Raw genomic sequence first — 20,773 nt, forward strand, 5'->3', positions numbered from 1 at the left:
CTGGCCAGGTGCAGGGCTTCACGTTTCACCTTGCTGAACTTCATGAGGTCCCTCTTTGCCCAAATTTCCAGCTTGTCAAGGTCCCACTGAATGGCACCAAAACCCTATCAAAAAATGTACCAACTACTCTTCACAGTTTTATATCATCAGGAAAATTGCTAAGGGTATACTCTGCTCCATCATCCAGATCATTAATGAAGACACTGAATGGGACTGGATCCATTTTTGACTCTGAGTACACTACTGCTTTGCCTCCTAGTGGACTTTGTGCAAGTGATCACCACCATTTGGGGGCAGACATTCAGTCAGTTGCCAATCGACCTCACTGTTTATTTATTTAACCCACACTTTGCTTCTCTATTAGGATGTTAGGGGACACAGTGTCCAAAGCCTTACCAAAAGGGAAAACAACATCCTGCTTGATCCATGCTTCATTTCCTGCTTGTCAGGGTAGACCACTTTTGAGACTTGGACAAGTTGATCCTTGAATATTAACCATCTGTCTTGGATCCCTCTTCTCTCCTACAGGATTCTTCCAATCAGATCTCTGAGGAGGCCAAAGTCTATTCTCCTGAAGTCCACAACTGACAGGGTCAGATGAGTCTCAGCAGCCTCTCTATAACATCCTGAACAGGACCTCCCAACAAGAAGCAAAGCTCTCTAGATGACAGGTCAGGTGAGCAGACAGATATTTATTTTTCTTTAAAAAAAAAAAACAGAATGAAGTAAACATGTCTGCATGACAAGGTAAACCTGCATTAGCAGCTGAACATCAGGCTAAATCCTTAGGCCATGTCAAGATATGTATTTTTATGCCTTTATGCCTTCAACTCTAAGTTACAGCAGTTGGAAAAAAAGAATTTATAATAGGACTAGATCTGTGTTGGCATTTATTAATGCTAATGCTGCTTCTTTAAGCAACTTATATTTGCAGCACACTTTTTCATCTAAATTCAATTCCCTCAAGCACATGGGTAAGACTAAGCAGCATCACAGCAAGCCTGTAAGTAGCATTCCTGTAAACGTTAGGTGAAACACAGAGGATCTGTTTTTTTCCCTGGCTTTGTAAGAGAGAAGATGATGGTAGCCTCCTCCACTCAGAGCTAGAAGCACTCTGTCCAAGGGCATTACGGTTAGAGGTTTTCACTTGTTTAATAAAGCTGTAATGCATTTTTTTTTTGCTCAACATGCTAAATCTGTCAGTAGAATGCTTTGGGGAAGACATTTTGAACACTGTCAGATCAATGGGCATAGTGATTTTTTTATCTTTTAAATCCTTTATTCTCCATATAGCCCATGACCCCCACCACAAGTAATTTAGGCCTTGGTACATGGTAGCTTGTCTCGCTGTTAAACTAAGTGGCAATATTAATCAATGCACTTCAGTTCCTCATGCCTCCTGCAAATTGTATTGTGCACTAATTACCAATGCTGCAGAGACACACTGGGGAGTAAGTAGCATTTGCAATAATCAGGCTGCACAAGGAACATCAGAGAGGGTAAAACAGCCTTGCAAGCTTTGGAAAAATTGCTATAGTTTTCATTAAGTGGTATCACCACCACTGATTCTGGTTCTTGAGTACACTAAACAACTTATTTTCCATATAAAATAGAACAATTTCAGTAGCCCAGATTAAGATTTCACTACAGGGAGAAGCTGAGCAGCTGATCTTCTGTATGTATTTATTTTGAATGAATAGCTTGTTCACATTGAGGGAAAGAAAAGCAAATGTTAAGAAGAAGAAATATAAAGACACTAGAATTAAAGCTGGGAATTGATTGTGAGGGACATAAGGGGAAGATAATGCTGTCATAGTTTGAAATAGTAAAGGCAGAACAGAATTCAATGTTGTTAAGCTGGGAGTGGTTAAAAATTCAAGTAAAAACAGTGAACATCACATTTTGCAGGCAGCCACTGTTTCTCATAGCTTCTTCTTAGAACTGGGGGATTGGCACAGAGATCAGGGAAAGCACAGCATTAGAGAATCCTGTACGGACACTGATAATATGGAAGGAAGGGCTGAAGATGCAAATGCATACAAGGTGCAGATTCACCTGGAAGGCTAAGGAGGCAGTAGTTTCCCTTGTTATACTACTCAGCATATGCAGCAGTCCCATCATCCAGCAGAAGCTGGGTGGGCACCTCTTTCACCCTGTTCATAGGCTTTCAGCACCACAGTAGCCAAACTGCACGGATCAGCCTAGAGGTTTACAGGGAATCTCCGCGGAACAACAATAAAGGAAAACAAAAAAAAAATCAATGGAACATGCATGCAGCACTGAAAAATACATGGCTATACATCTGCCTGCAGATTAGTATGAGGACATTGGAAGCCCCTGGTGCTCCAAACCAGCTTCAAGTGTAATAGTACTTACTGCTTGCTACCTATGGCTTTCTAGTATTTGTTTTAAGCTGGTCTGTAGCACAGACAAAGCATGTTCTCATCTGGCAGCAAAAGACTGCGTGAATGAACCCCTAGAGGGATGGCAGTAAGAGGCAGAATAGGAAAAAGAGCAAAACCAGGAAGGAAGAGGATGAGCTATACACACTCTGGGAACATGAGTAAAGCTGACTGCAAACTCAGTAGCTTACTCTTTCTATGTGACACTGTAAGATTAAAAACATTCAAAACAAATGCAGGACAGAACATTGTGCTACATTTGAGGAACTAACTGCAACCTCAACTACTAAAAGCCCCCGAAAATTCAGTGATTGACAAACTCTAATTTACTGTTAATCATGTAATTTTTCTTCCCAGTCTAAACAACACAGCTTCAATTTCTACAGGGGTTTTTGTGTGTTTGTACAATACCAAAACTTTGAATTTCAAACACCAAGAGGGGATATTCACTATCCAACAAAACTATCAAAACAAAGAGCTATCCTGCCCCTATACAAGTGAACCAATTCCCACTGGAATAAAAAGACACACTCCAGCTTAAAATACTCGCTCTTGCCCCTACCTGCAAGCCACTCATCTACCTCGACTTGCTGCAGTAACTGTCAAGTGTGTAAAAGTATTACTTGAGAACCTCACCTTCTTATTATTTTCACTAGATAATCGCTGTCCTTTATCAGGACTTTCAAATTATCTAGATTTGTTATATGTTAATAATATTACAAACATTTCTGAAAAGATAGTTTTTGGGCATGTGTGTATGACAACGTATGCACATCTGCAAGTGTTCTAACCAGCTGTTAGGACAAGACAGTTGTTGCATTAATAAAAAGCAATTTTAATAGCTTCATGTGAAAAATGGATTATGGAATTTTCTTAAGATCATAACATCTAATGCCACTGGACTTGAATTCTTAGATATATATAATAAATAAATAGAAATTATATGTTTAAGTCTAACAGAAAACTTGAACCCAATAGCCACTAACTTTTCAAGCTATGCAAATGAATTTAATACTATAGCTGAATATTCCTTCATGAGCTGAAAATGATGAGTCAGTCTTTTTGTCAAAGACAAACATTCATTCACTTGGCTGTACAACTTTTGGAACTTCTACCAAACAGAATGACTGTGAAAGACTCAGATTGCTTAACAGTTCATCCTTTACTGAATTATTAAAAGGCATAAACCCTAAAAACGAGTGGGAAACCAAAAATACTGGATTTTTTTTAAAATATATTTTTTTAATTAATCAGGATTTTTTTTTTTTTTTTTCCTGGCCTTAAGCTGTACCAGGAGAGGTTCAAGCTGTATATTAGGAACAATTTCTTTACTGAAAGGGTTGTCAGGCATTGGAAAAGCCTGCCCAGGGAGTTGGTGGAGTCACCATCCCATGAGGTGTTTAAGAGACAGGTAGATGCTATACTTAGGGACAAGGTCTAGTGGTTTTGATAGAGCTAGGACAAAGGTTGGACTCAATGATCTTGAAGGTGTCTTCCAACCAAACCTGTTCTATGATTCTAACATGCAAAGAAAGTGAGGCTGGTGGAAGAAATCTGATCCTATTGCCTGGTGTAAATGGAAAGAAAAGAGTTGGTTTAGGTTTTGTGCATTTTCAGAATGCCTGTTATTTCCTTTTTCATTCCTATTTGAGTTGACACAGATGCAACATACGCGATTCACAAGCACATCTCAAAGGGTGTTCAGTATTTTCAACCTTTTCCTTACTATTTTATCTTTCCCACAATCTTCAAACAAGTTTTTAGAGTTAATCCCAAGAAAAGATGTTGTACTTAATTTTCAAGAAGAAAGTAATTCCTGTTTCTGGAAAACAGTTACAAAAGTTCATTCAAAAACTCAAGGTCAACATAAATTTTCTCCAAAACAAATAAACAAGAAAAAGCACCGCTTTACTCATCTTTGAACTTACTATAGATTTACTTATGTTAGCAATTATTTAGTTCCCTTCAGTGAAGTGTAGTATACTGAGAACCAATAACTTGCAACTAACAGCAAATGGTTGTCCCTTCATGACACGCCTTTTCTAACATTTAAAGACAACTGGGCAAACTTTAAGGTGATTATTCAGTAGGTCTCTAAGATCTCACTAAATCACTTCCATAGCATGGCAGAATGGCAGTCACAGGAACCTGATAACAGGCGAAGACTGAGCTCAGAGTAGTTTTGTAATACAAAACTAATTCCTTTTATTTCTCAGGGCTCTGCCCAGCCAAAATGCCATGTGTAATCAGCCAGGCCCTTGGCAGTAACGAAGAGGAAATCACCCACATAGATGTGTTGTACGCTCAGTGCCCCAACAATACCTAACTGCGGGCCCTGCTGAGAGCACCATGGGTCAACTCAGAAGAATGAGGACTATCAGCTTACATTTAAGTAACTCTTACTCAGAAGTGTCCTGGATTTTACACTGAGATAGGACATCTGGTCTTATTTTCACAAACAAATGACAGAGGTTCACTGAAATAAGCCTTGAAAACAAGATTTTCTGGAAACTTTCACACATATTTTATAAGGGATGCATAACCACTGTGATAGTCATTTTAAAGCCATCAAGATTGAGATACACAGTAATGAAGTAACTCATTGAGGTCATTGAGCAAGCCACAGCAGAAGTAGAATTGAAGTCCAAAGGTGGTGTATCTGTGCTGTATCTTGGAGCCTGTGCTGCCTCATTGGTGGCTCTTGCTCCTGTCTCCTCCTTAGAGACCTCAAATTTTTCTGTCTTCTGTCAGAGAGGCTTTAGAATCTCATTTGAACTCGACTTCAATGAAAAAAAAATACTATTTTACTTATGAATGATAAAGTAACATTTACACAATCAAAAAATTAAGAGAAATTTCAAATAACTAAATTGGTATCCTTCCACACTCCTTTATGATGATAATTTTCATTCACGTGACAGACAGCAGTATTTCTATATTAGAAGACAGATGTGCAGTGTACCAGTATATACAAACTTCCTGTAATTTCAATAGTAGGCAGAAGAAATGAAATAATTATTAATTTTCCTACATTGACTATCATTCTAACACAGAGAACTTCCAAACAATTAAAACTGGTTTAGAAGTCAGTCAGGGTAACAGAACAATACAATTCAAATGCTCGATCTCTGGCTACAGATAAGCATTTAAGTTGTCCAAAATCAATACCAAAGAGAACAACGTACTCTTCTTGAAATTTATTGAGAAAGTTCTCTGCAAATGAAGTGAGAATAAGCTAAGTTATATTTTGCATTAATGTCTTAGTTTGCTCTATATCCCGTGACACATACACACACACAAAAAGGCTTAAAAATATTTTGTCTGCTAAAATACAGACAAAACTCTTAAGTTTAATTGTTCATTTTTTTATTCCTTAAAGGAATCTAAAGAGAACAGTGAATTCATTCTGTGTTAGCAATTTAAGCAGGGGGACATCTGTGTTACTTTGAATGCTTCTTTATTCACCTGTACTTGTGTGGAACCCTGGCAACACCCTTCATAAAGAAATAAATTGAGAAGGAGATTAAGAACAGTTGGGAGTTATTCTAGCAAAACCAATTTTTTACAATTCTCCAAGGATTCTTATTATTTTAGTAATTATGTTTCCCTTGCCTGTCTCTCTCATTAAGTCTTTTGCCCTCTTATTTTGCATCTAAACAACAATTGTGTACAAACTGGTGAATATTTAAAATAGAAAAATGCTTCTAAGTCTTTAAAATACACGGCCAATCATTATTTTGGTATTCACTGCAGTTAATCGTGATGCATTTATTAATGTGTAAATATCAGACATTTCCTCTGGCATTCCACTCTCTGTTTGCAATTCATTAACATATTATTTTAAAATATTAGTCTCTGAGAAGACACAAGATTTTCATTGGATTGGTCTCACACTTGAAAAAGCATTTTTATATTCCGAATGCATCAAAACAGCAGAATCTCTAGGCAGATACTAAGTGGGATTCACTGAAACACAATGTTAGTTCTAATGGATGGATGATTGTGTTTGGTCTTTTGAAACTTTGAAGTATAGGTAAGTCTTGATCACACAAATTAATAAATCCTAAAGCTGGAGTTAACAATAACCATTACACCCAAATTCTGCAGCTTAGCCCAGCCAATTTTTCAAAAGGTCAGGTTGTGAACTGGAGAAGATCAGGGAGGTCCACCGCATAGCTTTGTTGCCAGGCATCTCTCGTCTGGATTGTTGCAGGCATTTATTAGTATTCGTCAGCAGACTCAACAAAGCAAACAAGAAATTCAAGCACGAATAATAAAATGAAATGCTGCTATATAACCCTTTGTCATTCAGCAAATATGGGACTTTTTAGCTACATTGTTCCTAAACCTGGGTTACTACTTTAATTTTTCTCCACAGTGCTGACTGAATGAGTATGCATGTGTGTTAAATGCAGAGCTCCCTTAACAACTGCAGGACTGCCATTTAATCTGTTGGTAGATGGACCATTTCCTGTGGGAACTCTAGCTATGATTTCCAGATCCACCAAATAAATCTCAGATTAAGATTCCAAATGAAACCTGCCTTTGGCAGATAAAAAATGTCAAGATGGATATAAACAGTAAAATTATAAATTATCTAGGTGTTGCACGATGACTTGATGTGCGTTTTTTGTTTACACTTTCCCCGATATCACAACTATACAAGGCATTCATCAAATGTCACACTTTCATAATATTGGAGGCATCATTAAAACTGTTTGGCTAAGGACCTTGAAGTGTTTAAGCAGTAGCTCAAAAGTATATTTGTGCAAAGTAGAAGAATAAATTTACATATCAGCAGCAGCTCATAAGGGATGGGTAAATATTCTGTTTATCTCTCATTGTAATTCAGGTTAGTTTAAATACAGGGTTTCAGGATATCATTACAGCCTATATGGAGTTATTACATAATTTCCAAACAGTGTCTGCTAGAGTTTTACTAAGCATGGTGTGTTTATGTTTTCTAAACCAGCTAAAAACAAAGTAAACCATCCCACCCCATTTTTCTTTTGCTATTGTCACACCAGACAACTGCTTTTCACATATAACCCTGTCCATTATCTAAATCTTAATGATCCAGAACTCCCTTTCATCTAGGCAGGGTCATGTTTCCTGATGCCCATTAATTATAGTGAAAATTCTCTTATCCAAATGTACTCAACCTCCCCTACTGCAAACAAACAAGTAAGGCTTTGTTGAATTAGAGTTCTAAACAAAATCCCAGAAAACTACAGCTTTAGAAGTGAAGAAAAATATTGTCATTTTAAGTGTCCCACATAAAAGAAAGGTCACTCTGCATAAAGTGCCAGTAAGACATCTTGCCCATGCACCCTTTACTCCAAGTAAATGGTCTACTAAAGATGCAGGTGAACTCTCAGATAAGTCCCCAATGCAATCCCTAGAGAACATCTTTTTAATAATTTTGTTATGTCTTTGCACTGAACTTAAACTTCATTCTAGTTGTTATTAAAATAGAAGCAATGAAGGTTTCTAAAGAAGAAAATAACCAAATTCCTCTTGCACTTGTGCTAGATCTTCTAAAGCTCCTTCCAAAGTGCTACGTAAAAATTACTGTGATAACGAGTGCTGCTTTCCCTGAAGCACATTTCAAGACATTCTGAAGTTAGCTGCACTCATACTTTAAAAGGTTAAGCGATTCGAAGTGCAATACTTCAAGGTGTGCATTCTCCTCACCTTTCGTGTCTGCAGTACTCTGTGCAGATAAGGCACTACACATTTTCAGTGTACTGTAAAGGGTCTAACAAAATCATACTCACAACGCTCTTGAATCAGGCACATACTGGATACTTAACTGCTTCTGATGAGGAGTCTTCCTGCAAGCAGTCTGACCAGAAATGCACTGTATTTAACCATTCAAAATGTACAAGGAAAGAAATAGGATGGAAAAAGAAGAGATGAGTATTTACACACATGAAAGGGTGATTACATTTATAGGAAAGGCCAGACAGTATTTGATGATTTTTCAGTTATCATTAGCTCCTTTTTGTCTTTTAAGTCATGGCACACTATTCCCTCTTTTTCCATGCAAGATCTTTTCTTCACCTTCCATACTTAGTGTGGCTCAACAGTTACTAGCCACTCTTCATTGTCTGACTCGCATAAGATCATCCTCTCAACCTCTCTTCTGCCTCTTACTGTGCAGAGAAACCTGCAACTACCCTTGTCACTTTGCAAGGGGATCTCTGACAGCTAGCACACAGCGAGTTTGATGCTGAAAGCACAGCATACATGGAAGACACTAATCAATTGAGCCACATGCATGAAGTGGACTCTGCCTCTCTCCATATCACATAGACTCTTCTGCATACACACCCATGTAATATCCAGGTCTTCTTTCTTTCACAGGTAAACGGCACTCCTTATTGCTATAAGAGGGATGGAGAGGAAGAACAGGCTTACAGTATCTCTTGTTGAGGCATGTACAAGAAGAAACAGACATCAATACGCTAAGTGTGGTTTATTCCGCCTCTACTACAACCTTGGAAGAAGGGCTTGAGATTTTACTTTAGAGTGCTTACAGCTGTAATGGGTGTATTCTGGAGAAATGGGAAGCAGCACCTTTACAATTAGTTGCTTTTTGACCCAACTAGAGTGTCAGATGAAAAATTTACACCACCACATTAATCCCAAAGCTTTACCCCTCCCCATCTTTGTGTGTGTGTATGTGCGCTAGTGTGTGGGTTAAAGTCACACAATAGCAATTCTGGACAAAAATTCCCCCTACCCACAAAAAAGTACATTAAAATCATTACACAACTAGAAAAACTTACTACTTCTAATAAGATAGTCTACAAATACATGGTGAGGAACAGGACTTTCACTTCTAGGAAATCAGCAAAAAAAGATGATTCATTTTATTTAACCTATGCTTATGACACTACATCGCCTTAACTACCATGAATGCAAAAGGGATAGCTGACCGTTAATGGAATTTGTAAATGGGAGTAAATAAATGCAAAAATATTTTTAGAGAGGTTTTATTTCCTGATTATTATTCACCACACAGCAAAAGAACTAAAAAATATTCTTGTAAGCAATACTCTGGGATATACATGTCATGATCATGGCCAGATTCTTAACAATAAGCAGTAAACATTCATCCAAGACCCATGCATGCACAAACACACAACGCAATTAAGACGACTATCTACACATAAGCTTATCACACGCACAAGTGGCTGAGCAGCTATATATATACACATAACTTGTTCATTAGGTTTGCATATCTGTTTTCCTCTTCTATTTTTCCTGAAGTGAGCAAGACTGGAAAACAACAGCTTACCACCAGATAAAACACTTATTTTCAAATTACCCTGCACAAGCCAATTCTGCAGTTCTGTTCCAATCTACATTATCACGTCTCTTTAAAGCTAAAATCTCCTCTGAACTACAGTTTCCAGACATGCAATTTTAAAGCATTTTTACAAGCCACGTATTCTTTTGTAGGATAACAAGTTACAGTGGAAGTGTCTATATGGATCATAACTAAGAGCTGACATCAAATTCTTACAGGTGAAATTGGTTTGTTGACTTACATTGCAATATATGCTTTAAGTAGTGGTTTAGAAAAAAAAAATATTATATTTTTCAAGCATAGAAATAAATATTAAGTACCTTTTAAGGAAGCAACCACTTTACCATTAAAAATAATCAACCTGTTACCTTGTTTTAGGAAATTCCAAATGTTATTTATACAATGGTTTTCATTTTGAAGTCAGCACAATCATCGTTTTGTTGTCAAAACAGACCAAACAGTACTTGATACTCTAAGAGTTCACCTAATTTCTTCCCTGTCCTTAAAAATCATAGATGCTCAGAAATATGACACAAGCAAAAACATTACAATAGTGAAAGACTACATAATACAGAACAAGCATAGCTGCACCCACTCAAACACATTACATGATATGAGTCAAATGAGACACAAATTTAACTCCAGTATTTGCACACTCACCACTTTCCTATCCTGCTAACTCTTTTGGAAAACTGACGTATCGAGTCTTGAATGTATACGTAAGTATGAAAAGAACCCAATTCCTGGTTCCCTCTTGTGTTTTCATAGCATTAATGTTTGTGCAGTTTTTGTCATGCATGTAAAACCTCACAAAAGTAACAACCCCACCCAGGTGTGCTTCTCCCGCCACAGTGCAATGCAAAGATATGCACATATTTGCCAACAGGAGTTTATTTTCATAATAGATGATCATCCTAGGCTTTCTAGCATGGATCCTCAATGTTTTTCATTTGGAAATTACATTGTCTTCACTGGCCTGCTGCCAATGCTCCTGATACATTCTTTCAAGTATTCTTAGAGAGAAATGAAAAAAGTCACTATGCTCCTATTAAAAACTAGGCGCTGTGGAGATAAATAGTACATTTAAATTAGATACAAACACAAAATAATAAGCTTTGCACAGAGACTGTTTTTCAACTCTTCCCAATATACCAGAACAGATGGACAAACACCTTGAACCTACAAAGGCATATTATGTTCCAAACAACACAAGAAGTTAAAAAGAAAATCTCAACTATCGAACACTTCAGATATACTCTTCTTAAATACTACCTCTCTTTCAAGTATTTTATTTTATAACATCTATTAATGGGTTACATCTTATCCCACATAACCATCATAAACCTACCACTTTTCTGTGCCTAACATTTTTGCTGTTTTTAAAATTTGCATTGCTTGACTGAATTTTTATCTAGTCAGATGAATTTAATCTCAGACATGCTTTACCATCCTTATTTTTTGACAAATAATTTAATCTCCAACATCTCAGTGTGTTATTAAAAATAGCTGAATAAGTCATTATAGTTTTATTCTAAAAACAGCTTTTAAACTTCCAAGTTACAAGCAAGGAACAACTAGATACAGTACAGTACCAGCCGCAAAAAAGAAAGATACCACAGATGACAAATCACGCAAAACAATACAAAATAGTACACGCTTCTATACAGACATTTAAACAGAAGATAGCAACTTGCTTTGATTTAGTAGTTGAATGAGTAAAAGCACCAGAATGTCTACCAAGGGTACATATTGAACATTATGTTGTTGTAACTTATCTATTAACTTTATGATAAGAAAATGTAATGTAATTGTTAATACCTAAATAAATTTCTAAGAAAACAAAAATTCCTCATCCAAACCGGTATGATAACATGAGATTTACCCACAATCCCTTTTTTTAATTTCCCTAGGAGTAAAGAATTTTGTGACTTAAAAATTGAGCTAAAAGCAGTGTATCAATTTTGTCTATATAACAACTTCTATTGGCGACAAACACATAAGTGCTAGCTTGGAAGAAATATCTTTCTAAACGGCGCAAAATATTAATTTAATGCACTACAAAAACAATACACATGAAACTCAGTAACTATGCAGTTTTAAAAGTATCTGTGAGCAGCAGCAGAATGCCATTTCTTGCAATTAGACAGAAAATATTTCATAGAGAATCAGTTTATGGTATTCACTTGCCTACTTTGGAAAAGTTAACCTTTTGAACCATTCTTAGGGTATGCTGACCCCTAAAGGTCTAAAAATACTAAATCTGATTAAGCCATTACAAATGTAAAGTATAAATTCTCAAAATACAATTCTACACTATGTTACTCCATCATGACTATTTTTGTTTTCAGAGTATATGATTCAAAAACATTTTTAACTTCACTCAGTAATAGCTCAAAAATCCATTAAATTAAAAGGGGTCTACAAATAGTTTATTTTACACAATAATATATAGAGAAATTCCTTTACATGTGTAAGAAATGCATCATCTCCAAGATGGAGTGTATCTTCTTTCTTCTAAACAATAGACTCTTCATGAGAAACTTGACATTTACTATCTTTTGAGAAAGAACACATACTGTAAAATTCAAAAAAAGAAAATACACAAGATGCTATCAGGCTCTGACATAGGAGGCATCTTTGATGTCTACCTTTGACATATCTTTTCCATTTTTTCTTTTTTAACTACACATAAACACATACTGGAAAGAAATCCATCCTTTTATGGTGTCCTGAAGGTCTCCTTCCTGTGTCTTTCCCTTTCTTCAATCTACACAGTATTATCTAGTCACAAGCCACTTTCTGACAATTCTCTTTGTAAAGTCAGTCACCTAACATGCTCTCAAACAGTGCTTTTTTCATTTAAAAAAAAAAAGTTTCTGCCATGAGATATAGAAGAATGTATCCAAGAGCAAAATTTTGGTCATCCAAATACAAAAATATCCTTCCGTCCTGATGGAGATGAAAACTCCATGAACCATGGAAGTTCCAAGTTAACCAAAGCCCCCTTTACCTCCAAGCCTACATTACTGTCTACATATTCAGTGGAGGTAATAATGAGAAACTCTTCAATATTAGTAGATGGCTTAATTATACTCTAGCCAGGTGTGAACAGAGAAAGTTACCTGAAGACAGACTCCACATTTGTTGTTAACCCGTTAAGAAAAAAAGGTTGGAAAGTAAAGTGCAATGTACGGACTAAGAATTTAAATAAGCCTCCTCAAAGTCATACAAGAACATTTTCAATAACCCAGAAAATCAAAATAAACTGATGATTTACATTCCTGTAGCTTCTCTCCTGTTACCCCAAATACATGTAAGAAGCAGTGTATGGTTGTGTTTTTTGGTTTGACTTTTTTTTTTTTTTTTTGGTCTTTTCTTCCGAAGTCAGTCATATAACAGCAAGAACAAATACATTCCAGTCACTGCCTAGCACTGGTACAACACCTAAGGTTCCTTACTAATATCTTAAAGTCCTTACCTTTTGACCAGTTCTCCATTTGTTCTTCTGAACTTGTTTGATCTGGCACTAGGTCCAGTTTTTGCTTGAAGATTTCAGAACTAAAATAAAGCAAATTCTAGATAAATAAACTTGAAACAATATATTATAACACACCTATACTTTGCCTTCATTTGATAGAAAATTTACAAGACAAATTATTTAAAAATATTTATAACAGGACAATAAAGTCTGTGTACTTTTAACAGTCAGTGCGAAACTGTATTTCTCAGTGTTTTCTTCATACATTTAATTTTTATAATGGTTTGATTCAACTTCCTGTTGTGTGTAACGCTTTCATTGAAAAATTTACTGGTTCCTCTTCTTGTTCTAGTGTCTGGTCTTGGAAGTACACGCTACTGAGCACAGCCCAAATGAGTGGTCCTGCTAGAGGCAATGAGACTGCTTACTTTGGTAATTATTACAGATGGTGTTATGTGCTTCACTTTGCAGCACTCTTTCTCCTGCTTTAATTTCCTGGATAAAACGGTAAAGCAACCCACGGCCACACCAATTCTGAATTCGCAGGTTTTTCTAAACACCTGAATCCATCCTAATATTTGCATATGTATTGCTTCAGACTATACAGTTAATTACACAGTTGCAATATTTAATATAATCAAAGATCTTCAAGAAACAACCCTCTATACTCAAAAATGAGACCTACAGGAAAATGCTATGCTTTCAGGTAACAATTTGAGTGCTAAAATACACACTCTTCTACGTCAAAAATTCGACTATATTCTGTATCTCAAGAAAATCTAAATAAATTTGTATTTTGCTAATACAGTAAGCTTACCACAAATTTTATTACTTATTCAAGCATCTCTTTTAAAATGTATTGTACAAAGGACAACTTTTCATCTTTAACTACACAGTTGAGCTTATTTTGCATGTTTTCCTTGCTATATTTTTTCCTACATTTATCAAAAAGATACAACATGTGCCTTGAAGAGGCAGTTGCTGGGTCATAAAAATACCCAGAGAGTTGTCATTGTGCTGATAAATGTAAGAGTTAAAAAAAAAAAAATTAAGTACACATTTTAAAATTCAAGCATATTATACCAAGACATATGTTCTAATTAATAAAGCAGAAGACATTCTTTTCCTATACAACACCAAATAGGCAGATGTTTTAATTGTTATCTCTGAGATTATAAAAAAAGTATAATAATTGTGCAAACATTTAAGATTGAACACCAGTATTTACATTAAGCATTCAAGAAATACATATTTAGCTCATATTTGTTGTTAACGATAAATGTGCATGATAAAAAAAAAAGTGTCTGATTTGATGTGCTTAGGTCTTAACAAAAAATAACAACTTCACTTCATATTGCAGAACACCAAGTTCCTTACAAGAATCCCTCAAATGAAGCTGTACGCTTCTTTTTCAATTCTGTGTAACTGTGTTGATTTGGAGTTGGCAATCTTTTCCTAAGTTCCTCATTTACTTTTGGATTAGCTGAAAATATAGAAGGTTATTAATATCAAGAAATAGGTTTCTGTCAATGAAGCCATTTCCCTACATATTGCACAAAAAGGTTCATAATAATTGCAGTATTTTAATAAGATATTCATATAGCAAGACATGAAGAAAATACGGTATTTAATAACCTCTGGAGTATTTTAAAACATGTCTTAGGGCCTTAATGTGCCTAGTAATATACTATTTAAAACCATAATTTTATCCCTCCACAATATACAGTCATTCTTCCTCGCCATTTACCCAGCTAATGAATGCCAGCAATTAGTAAAATGTAATCCCATTGCACAATCATTTTAATGCTTTTAGCACTCAGAAAAGTAAACACCAAATTAATACTGCTCAAGCCATATCAGATCCTAGTTGGAAGCAAGCAATTATAGTTCAGCTCCTCAGGTGTAATTAAATGATTGGAATGATTTAGTTCCATAAATGCAAGTTAATTCATAAGCAAGCAACAAATATACTGGGAGTAATTACAAGAAACATTGACAGTCTAAGCAGGGCATGTGCCTCCATGTACCTGATGTAGGAAAATGCTGCCCTCTCCTGGAAATAATAGACTAAGGCACAGGAATAACTGGAAGTCAAGAGGCTCATTTTTACAGACTTTGTCTTCGTAAGTGAAATATGTTCTGCTAATTAATAGGAATTTTCTGGTTTACACATACAGCAAATAAAAACATTGTTGGTATCAGATTAAGGCAGCCTATCAATCAAAGTCAAACAGAAAGACCTTTTGGGTCTCCCCAGGGTTTGCAGTGTACTTTCCTTTTTATTAGAAATAAAAATGTTAGTAAACAGAACAAAATACTCCATACGCTAAGTACGTAAATCGGTTGTTCTGAACGCAAACGTTGCAATAGGTTTCTAACTTATGCACAACACTTGCATATCATTCAAGATGTACTTTTACAGTAGGTACTTCAAACATAAGGTATTCTTAGAACCAAAACTTATTGAACCATCATTATTCAAGCAGTGTTAAACTTTGCCACATCAACAACAAACAGAAGCTCACCATGAAGCTTTTTCAGAAGGAATCATCAGGAAAATTAAATATGATTATTTTAAAGCTTTTCTTTACTTTCATTTGAACACAATCTGTTAATAATCAACCTGTCTAACAATCAAAAGGAATTAAAGCTGGAGATTAAAATAAAGTATACTGGTAGATCGAAACAGAACTGAAAACACAAAATGAAACTGTAACCTAAAATCTAGAGTTAACCCCCTTATTCACTATCTATTTATTCAGCCTGTGTTAGTGTCAAGACTACTACTTGAACATCATGCAAGGAAAGATACAAAAAAAATAAATTATCCTCATCTGTTTAATATAATATGCAGTAGTCATGTAGAATTCACACTAAATATTTAAGCACAAAACCACCCTCAAATATGAATATAAATTAACCAGTATCTTCCTACTAATGAAAGATCTACCTATTTTGCCCTTTACAGAAATAACAAACACTTCCCAATGCTGCATATAGCAGCATGGGAGAAAAATTATACGCTGTGGTCAGTATATGGCTATTTTCCACACAGAGAAACTCACTGTAAGAAAGCTCGATTCAAAAGCACCTGATCACTGTAAAAGCCTGAAGTTGTTCTTTACCGATAGCACTTTGGCATCAAAATATTTCTTTGTTCCATATCTTGGTGTATTTCAAAACAAATCCAAGCTGTACACAACTACCTTCATTGTCACTTTAGCTACCATGGAAATGAAATAAATTATTTTAAGAAGTCATATTATTAAAAGTTTAAAATGTACAGCACATTTGCTTTGCCCTTTGATGTCACAGTCCTATTTTTCTATTCAAATCTTGTACACTGTAAGTTAATTGCTTTTGGAAACTACTTATTATTCATGTAAAAATTAATGTGCCAATGTGTTTAAATCCTTTTAAATGACCATTCATGCATCTTTCTTCTTTAAGTACCAATGAAATCTGTCAAAGATATCAATGCAAGATGGTTTTAGAGAAAGTTCTAATAAAGATTTTTTCTGCTAACATAAGATTTTCATTTTCGTCAACTTTACTTAAATTCCATTAATTTTTTAAGCTGCTTTTAATAAATTCACAAGTAAAAAATTTTAGGCTCCATAGTCTGTCATTTGTGTTCCAGCTGACTTTATGAATATTAATAACAGTGTTATCCTGATTAAATAGGCTTCATATAAAATCCCTGTGAATCCTATAGCTCAGACATCTCATTTTTCCAACTCTTTATGAATTTGGATTCAGACATTAGACTGGAAAAAACCTTAAAAAACAGATTCAATGGTACATTTGTGTACCCTTAAGCAAAAAATTAGGTGTTCTAATGATTCAAATAATTAAAATTGATAGGACCACATATTGAGATTTCAGCTTTCTGTAAATATGCAACATACTTTGACTCTAATGAAAACATCAACACTTCACAGAACAAAGGATTAAGAATCTATTATAAAATAATGATAATGTCTGTCCTTATCCTTACCTTAAACAACAGATGATATGATCTTAACTTCATATATGGAGTGCTGATTTGTAGAAGTATTTCCCGAAGAGAAAGAAATTAGTGGATGCTTAATTACATAAGCATACACATGAAATACATGAACATTCTCGTTTAGCATGGGTGCCCAGTGAAAAACAGCATTAACTTTTAACTGGTTTATACTTGATCAAAACCAACCTTTTTTCTGAAGAATGCCAAATCAAAGCACATAGGAAATCTTAACATTATCCCACAAGACTCATGCAGTCACAGTTTCAAACTGTCAACTTCTTTCCATGCTTATACGTTTGAACTATTTACATCTGTGACAGACAAAAATGGAAAATTAAGCTTACTACACTGCCTTCATTTTTTTTTTATATAGTGCTAAATAAAATTACTACTTCCTCATTCATTCAGGGATATATTACGCAAAGATGGCTATCAAAATAACTTGCTTTCCAATACCTTGAAATATGAATGTATTTGAGGTGAAAAAAAACCCTAAACAAAATAATGGCTTATTCAAAAGGATGGCATTCCAGTCCTGGTTCCAATTACTCATCAACACAAACACTTAATAGGAATCAAATAAAAAGGTATATAAAAATAACATACATAAGCATGGTAGGAAGCATACAGCTCTTTACTTTTGCAGTTCTGAATAGCTTTTATTACAGTGGCAGCAATATTCCCACTTTCAGCGGAAAAAAAACACGGAAGTGTCTGCAGGATATGTATTACACAAGGGAGCACCCCACAATACCACCAACTCTCAACCATCTGAACAGTGATGTTGACCCAAGGTATTTGGATTAGTGACAGTCTGCTGTAGCTGCCAACACTTCCCCTCCTTGGGCAGCAGACCAGGAAGTCCATCTTCTAAACTGGAGTTCAGTTAATGACTCCCCCTCCCCAGGAACTGAAAGGCTGTTCAGACCCTTCCATACGGAGCCCCAATGACTGCAAACTCCTGTTCCTTGGTCTTGCCTTGACAGGTTTTGAAGACAGCTACTGAATCACAGCCTTAGCTGCTGCCACAGGAAGCAAACGCTTATAAGTGTTGACCAAATCCACCTCTTCTTCACAAAAAGTCCTCAGGTCTTGGGAATTTTTCCACAAGGAGGGATACACCACCCCTTGAAACGGCATCGAGCCAGGCTTTGTCCCCCTGAATGATGCAGTTGACAGTTACCGTTGACAGCACAGGGATGGAACACCATGTACTTTATGGATAGTGAAATAAAGAATGAATTTTAGTATTATTTTCATAAGATTAATTAGATTATCAGTATATCCTAAAATATCCTGAAACATTTTGCCTCAGGGCAAGCTAAACTAAAAAACATAATTTAGGAGTGTACACTACATAAAACTCAGTTACATTCTGGAAGCATTTCCCTAGGGAACTGACAGGTAGTTTTCTTAGCCAGGTGGATGCCAAGTTTTGATGCAATGATAGACCCTTCCATAAGATAGTCACGTTTCCTCTCTCCCTTAAGAAATTTTAGGGCAAATCAGAAATTTAAGACAACCCAAAATAAGTTAAAGTTAGCTTTGGGTAGTTACAGAAATACTAGTCAAAGAATAACTGAAATAGCCACTTCAAATACTTGTCAAATGTGGAATAATACCCATTTGTTAGATACTTGAAAGCTATAAAATGAAACATACTTTGATATTTGATTACGTATTTTAATGTATTCTATTACTTTTAGATGCTTTTAAATTCAAGTTGTTCACGCAAAACATTGTTTCTTTTTAAAAAAATCTAAAACAGGCAAGCGGATTAACCCCAGAAGTGGATGAATGCAGCACGTGTAGCACTCCAAATTTAAAACTCCAGCACTACTACAAAGACTTCAAGATTTTGGTTTATAGAAGTAGCTGCATTATCTGGAAGCTTGATAAAAACATTTTCCCAGAGGGCAGAGTCATGTAATAATCCCTGGCTTTTCTCCCCTACTGATTCTTGGCCCAAAAGGACATGAGACATTGACAGTTGATTCCAACTAACCCATATAAATCAGAAAAGACAGAGAGAACCAGGGCTCAGGTATTTTTACTCTGCTGCTGCAGCAGCTTCTTCACATTCTCATTAAAAATTTGCATCTGATGCTTTTAACGATGGCATACGCTACGTCAAAGAGCACTCATTCTTTATGTCATGCTTTTGACAGAGGCAAGAGAGAAGGCATAAAAATGCAGTTTCAACTGGTTTACAATAGGTTTTACCTATTCCTGAATTAAATTTAATTGGATATAGGACATGTACTTTTCTCTTTACTTTTTCTCCCTAATTTCTGCTATTAGTTCAGTGTCTTCAAGGCTCAATTTTCTCTTTACACATATCAGGAAGGGCTTTATGTGCATATTAGATCATGGACAGCCCCATATATCTTCTCCCCTCTGTTGTAGTCTCTCTTCCCCCTTAACAACCAAGATAACAATCTTCATTTGTATTTTATTTATTAAACAATCTTCAGCCTGCTCTGTTCTCTTCTTTCCCAGTTTTCAGCTGTCCTTTGTCCTCCATTTCTTTTCTTTTTTCTTAGTTTTGTCTTCTCTTTGACAATACCCGCCTTTTCCTTCTCCCTCTGCCTGCCACCTCTTTGAAATGTAAAGAAAACTGCAAAGGATCTTGTCAAAGACTGCGTCTCCTTTTTTTTCTGGCTTTTCTCATCTTGGTGTGCACTCTGTGAAGCAGCTTTTTTCTGTGACACCTCCATTAACATTATTTTCACTCTAATAATGAAACTATGATATGCTTTGGTCAAGTGTGGAACAGCCAAATCATTTAGCCATCCTTCAGCTTTGCTGTAGACATTTCACTAGTCTTATAACACAGTTATTATATATCATGAAGGCAGCCAGATCTCCATTTCTAAAGAGTTTACAACCAGCCTTTAAGGATAAGCATGAATACACATATTTTAAGCTACCCTTTGTTTATCTGGAGCCAAAAGAATATTTAATAGAATATTTTAGTAGAATCAGCACTATATGGCGCTGAGGGCTACCTGCATATTAAACTCTGTTGACAGCATCATAGCCAGCAGACAAAGGGAAGTGACTAATCCCCTCTATTTGGCACTCGTGAGACCACATCTGAAGTGCTGTATACAGTCTGACCCTCTCACGTATATCCCGAAGCAAGTCCAACAAGAGTGCCATCAAGATGATTAGGGGTTTGCAGCAAATGACTTAGGAGGAATTTGAAAGAGTTGAGTTAGTTGGTTTTAAGGACAGAAGGCTAAAGGGGGATTTTATTGGGTTTTAGCTGCCTTGTGAGCAAATATAGAGAAGACAGAGACAGATTCTTCTCTTGGAGACACATTGTAACACAGAAAACTCAGAGTCATGGGTAGGAGATTTTTCAGTGAGGAATGCCACTGGAACAAGTTGCTCAGAGAGGTTACAGAATCTCCATTGCTGGAGATGTGCAAAACTCATCTGATAAGCAACCTGATCTAACTTTGGATACAGCCCTGTTCTCAGCAGAGGTGTGAACAGGATGATATTCACAGGTCACTTCCTGCCTATTTTATTATTCTAAGGACTGCAATAAAACAAAGCTACCA

General features: G+C 35.8%; 1 protein-coding gene across 1 annotated transcript in view; it reads right to left on the bottom strand.

Annotated features, from left to right (window-relative positions):
• MIPOL1 (mirror-image polydactyly 1) overlaps positions 1-13,229 on the bottom strand; it is a 152,740-nt gene extending 139,511 nt beyond the window's left edge. Inside the window, exon 1 of the mRNA XM_009959026.2 lies at positions 13,196-13,229. Coding sequence (XP_009957328.2) covers positions 13,196-13,214 — 19 coding nt within the window. The 5' untranslated portion in view covers positions 13,215-13,229. The remainder of the gene's footprint in view (positions 1-13,195) is intronic.
• Positions 13,230-20,773: the final 7,544 nt, after the last annotated feature.

Source organism: Leptosomus discolor, chromosome 3, assembly GCF_034619465.1.
Source record: "Leptosomus discolor isolate bLepDis1 chromosome 3, bLepDis1.hap2, whole genome shotgun sequence".
Classification (NCBI taxonomy): Eukaryota; Metazoa; Chordata; class Aves; order Leptosomiformes; family Leptosomidae; genus Leptosomus; species Leptosomus discolor.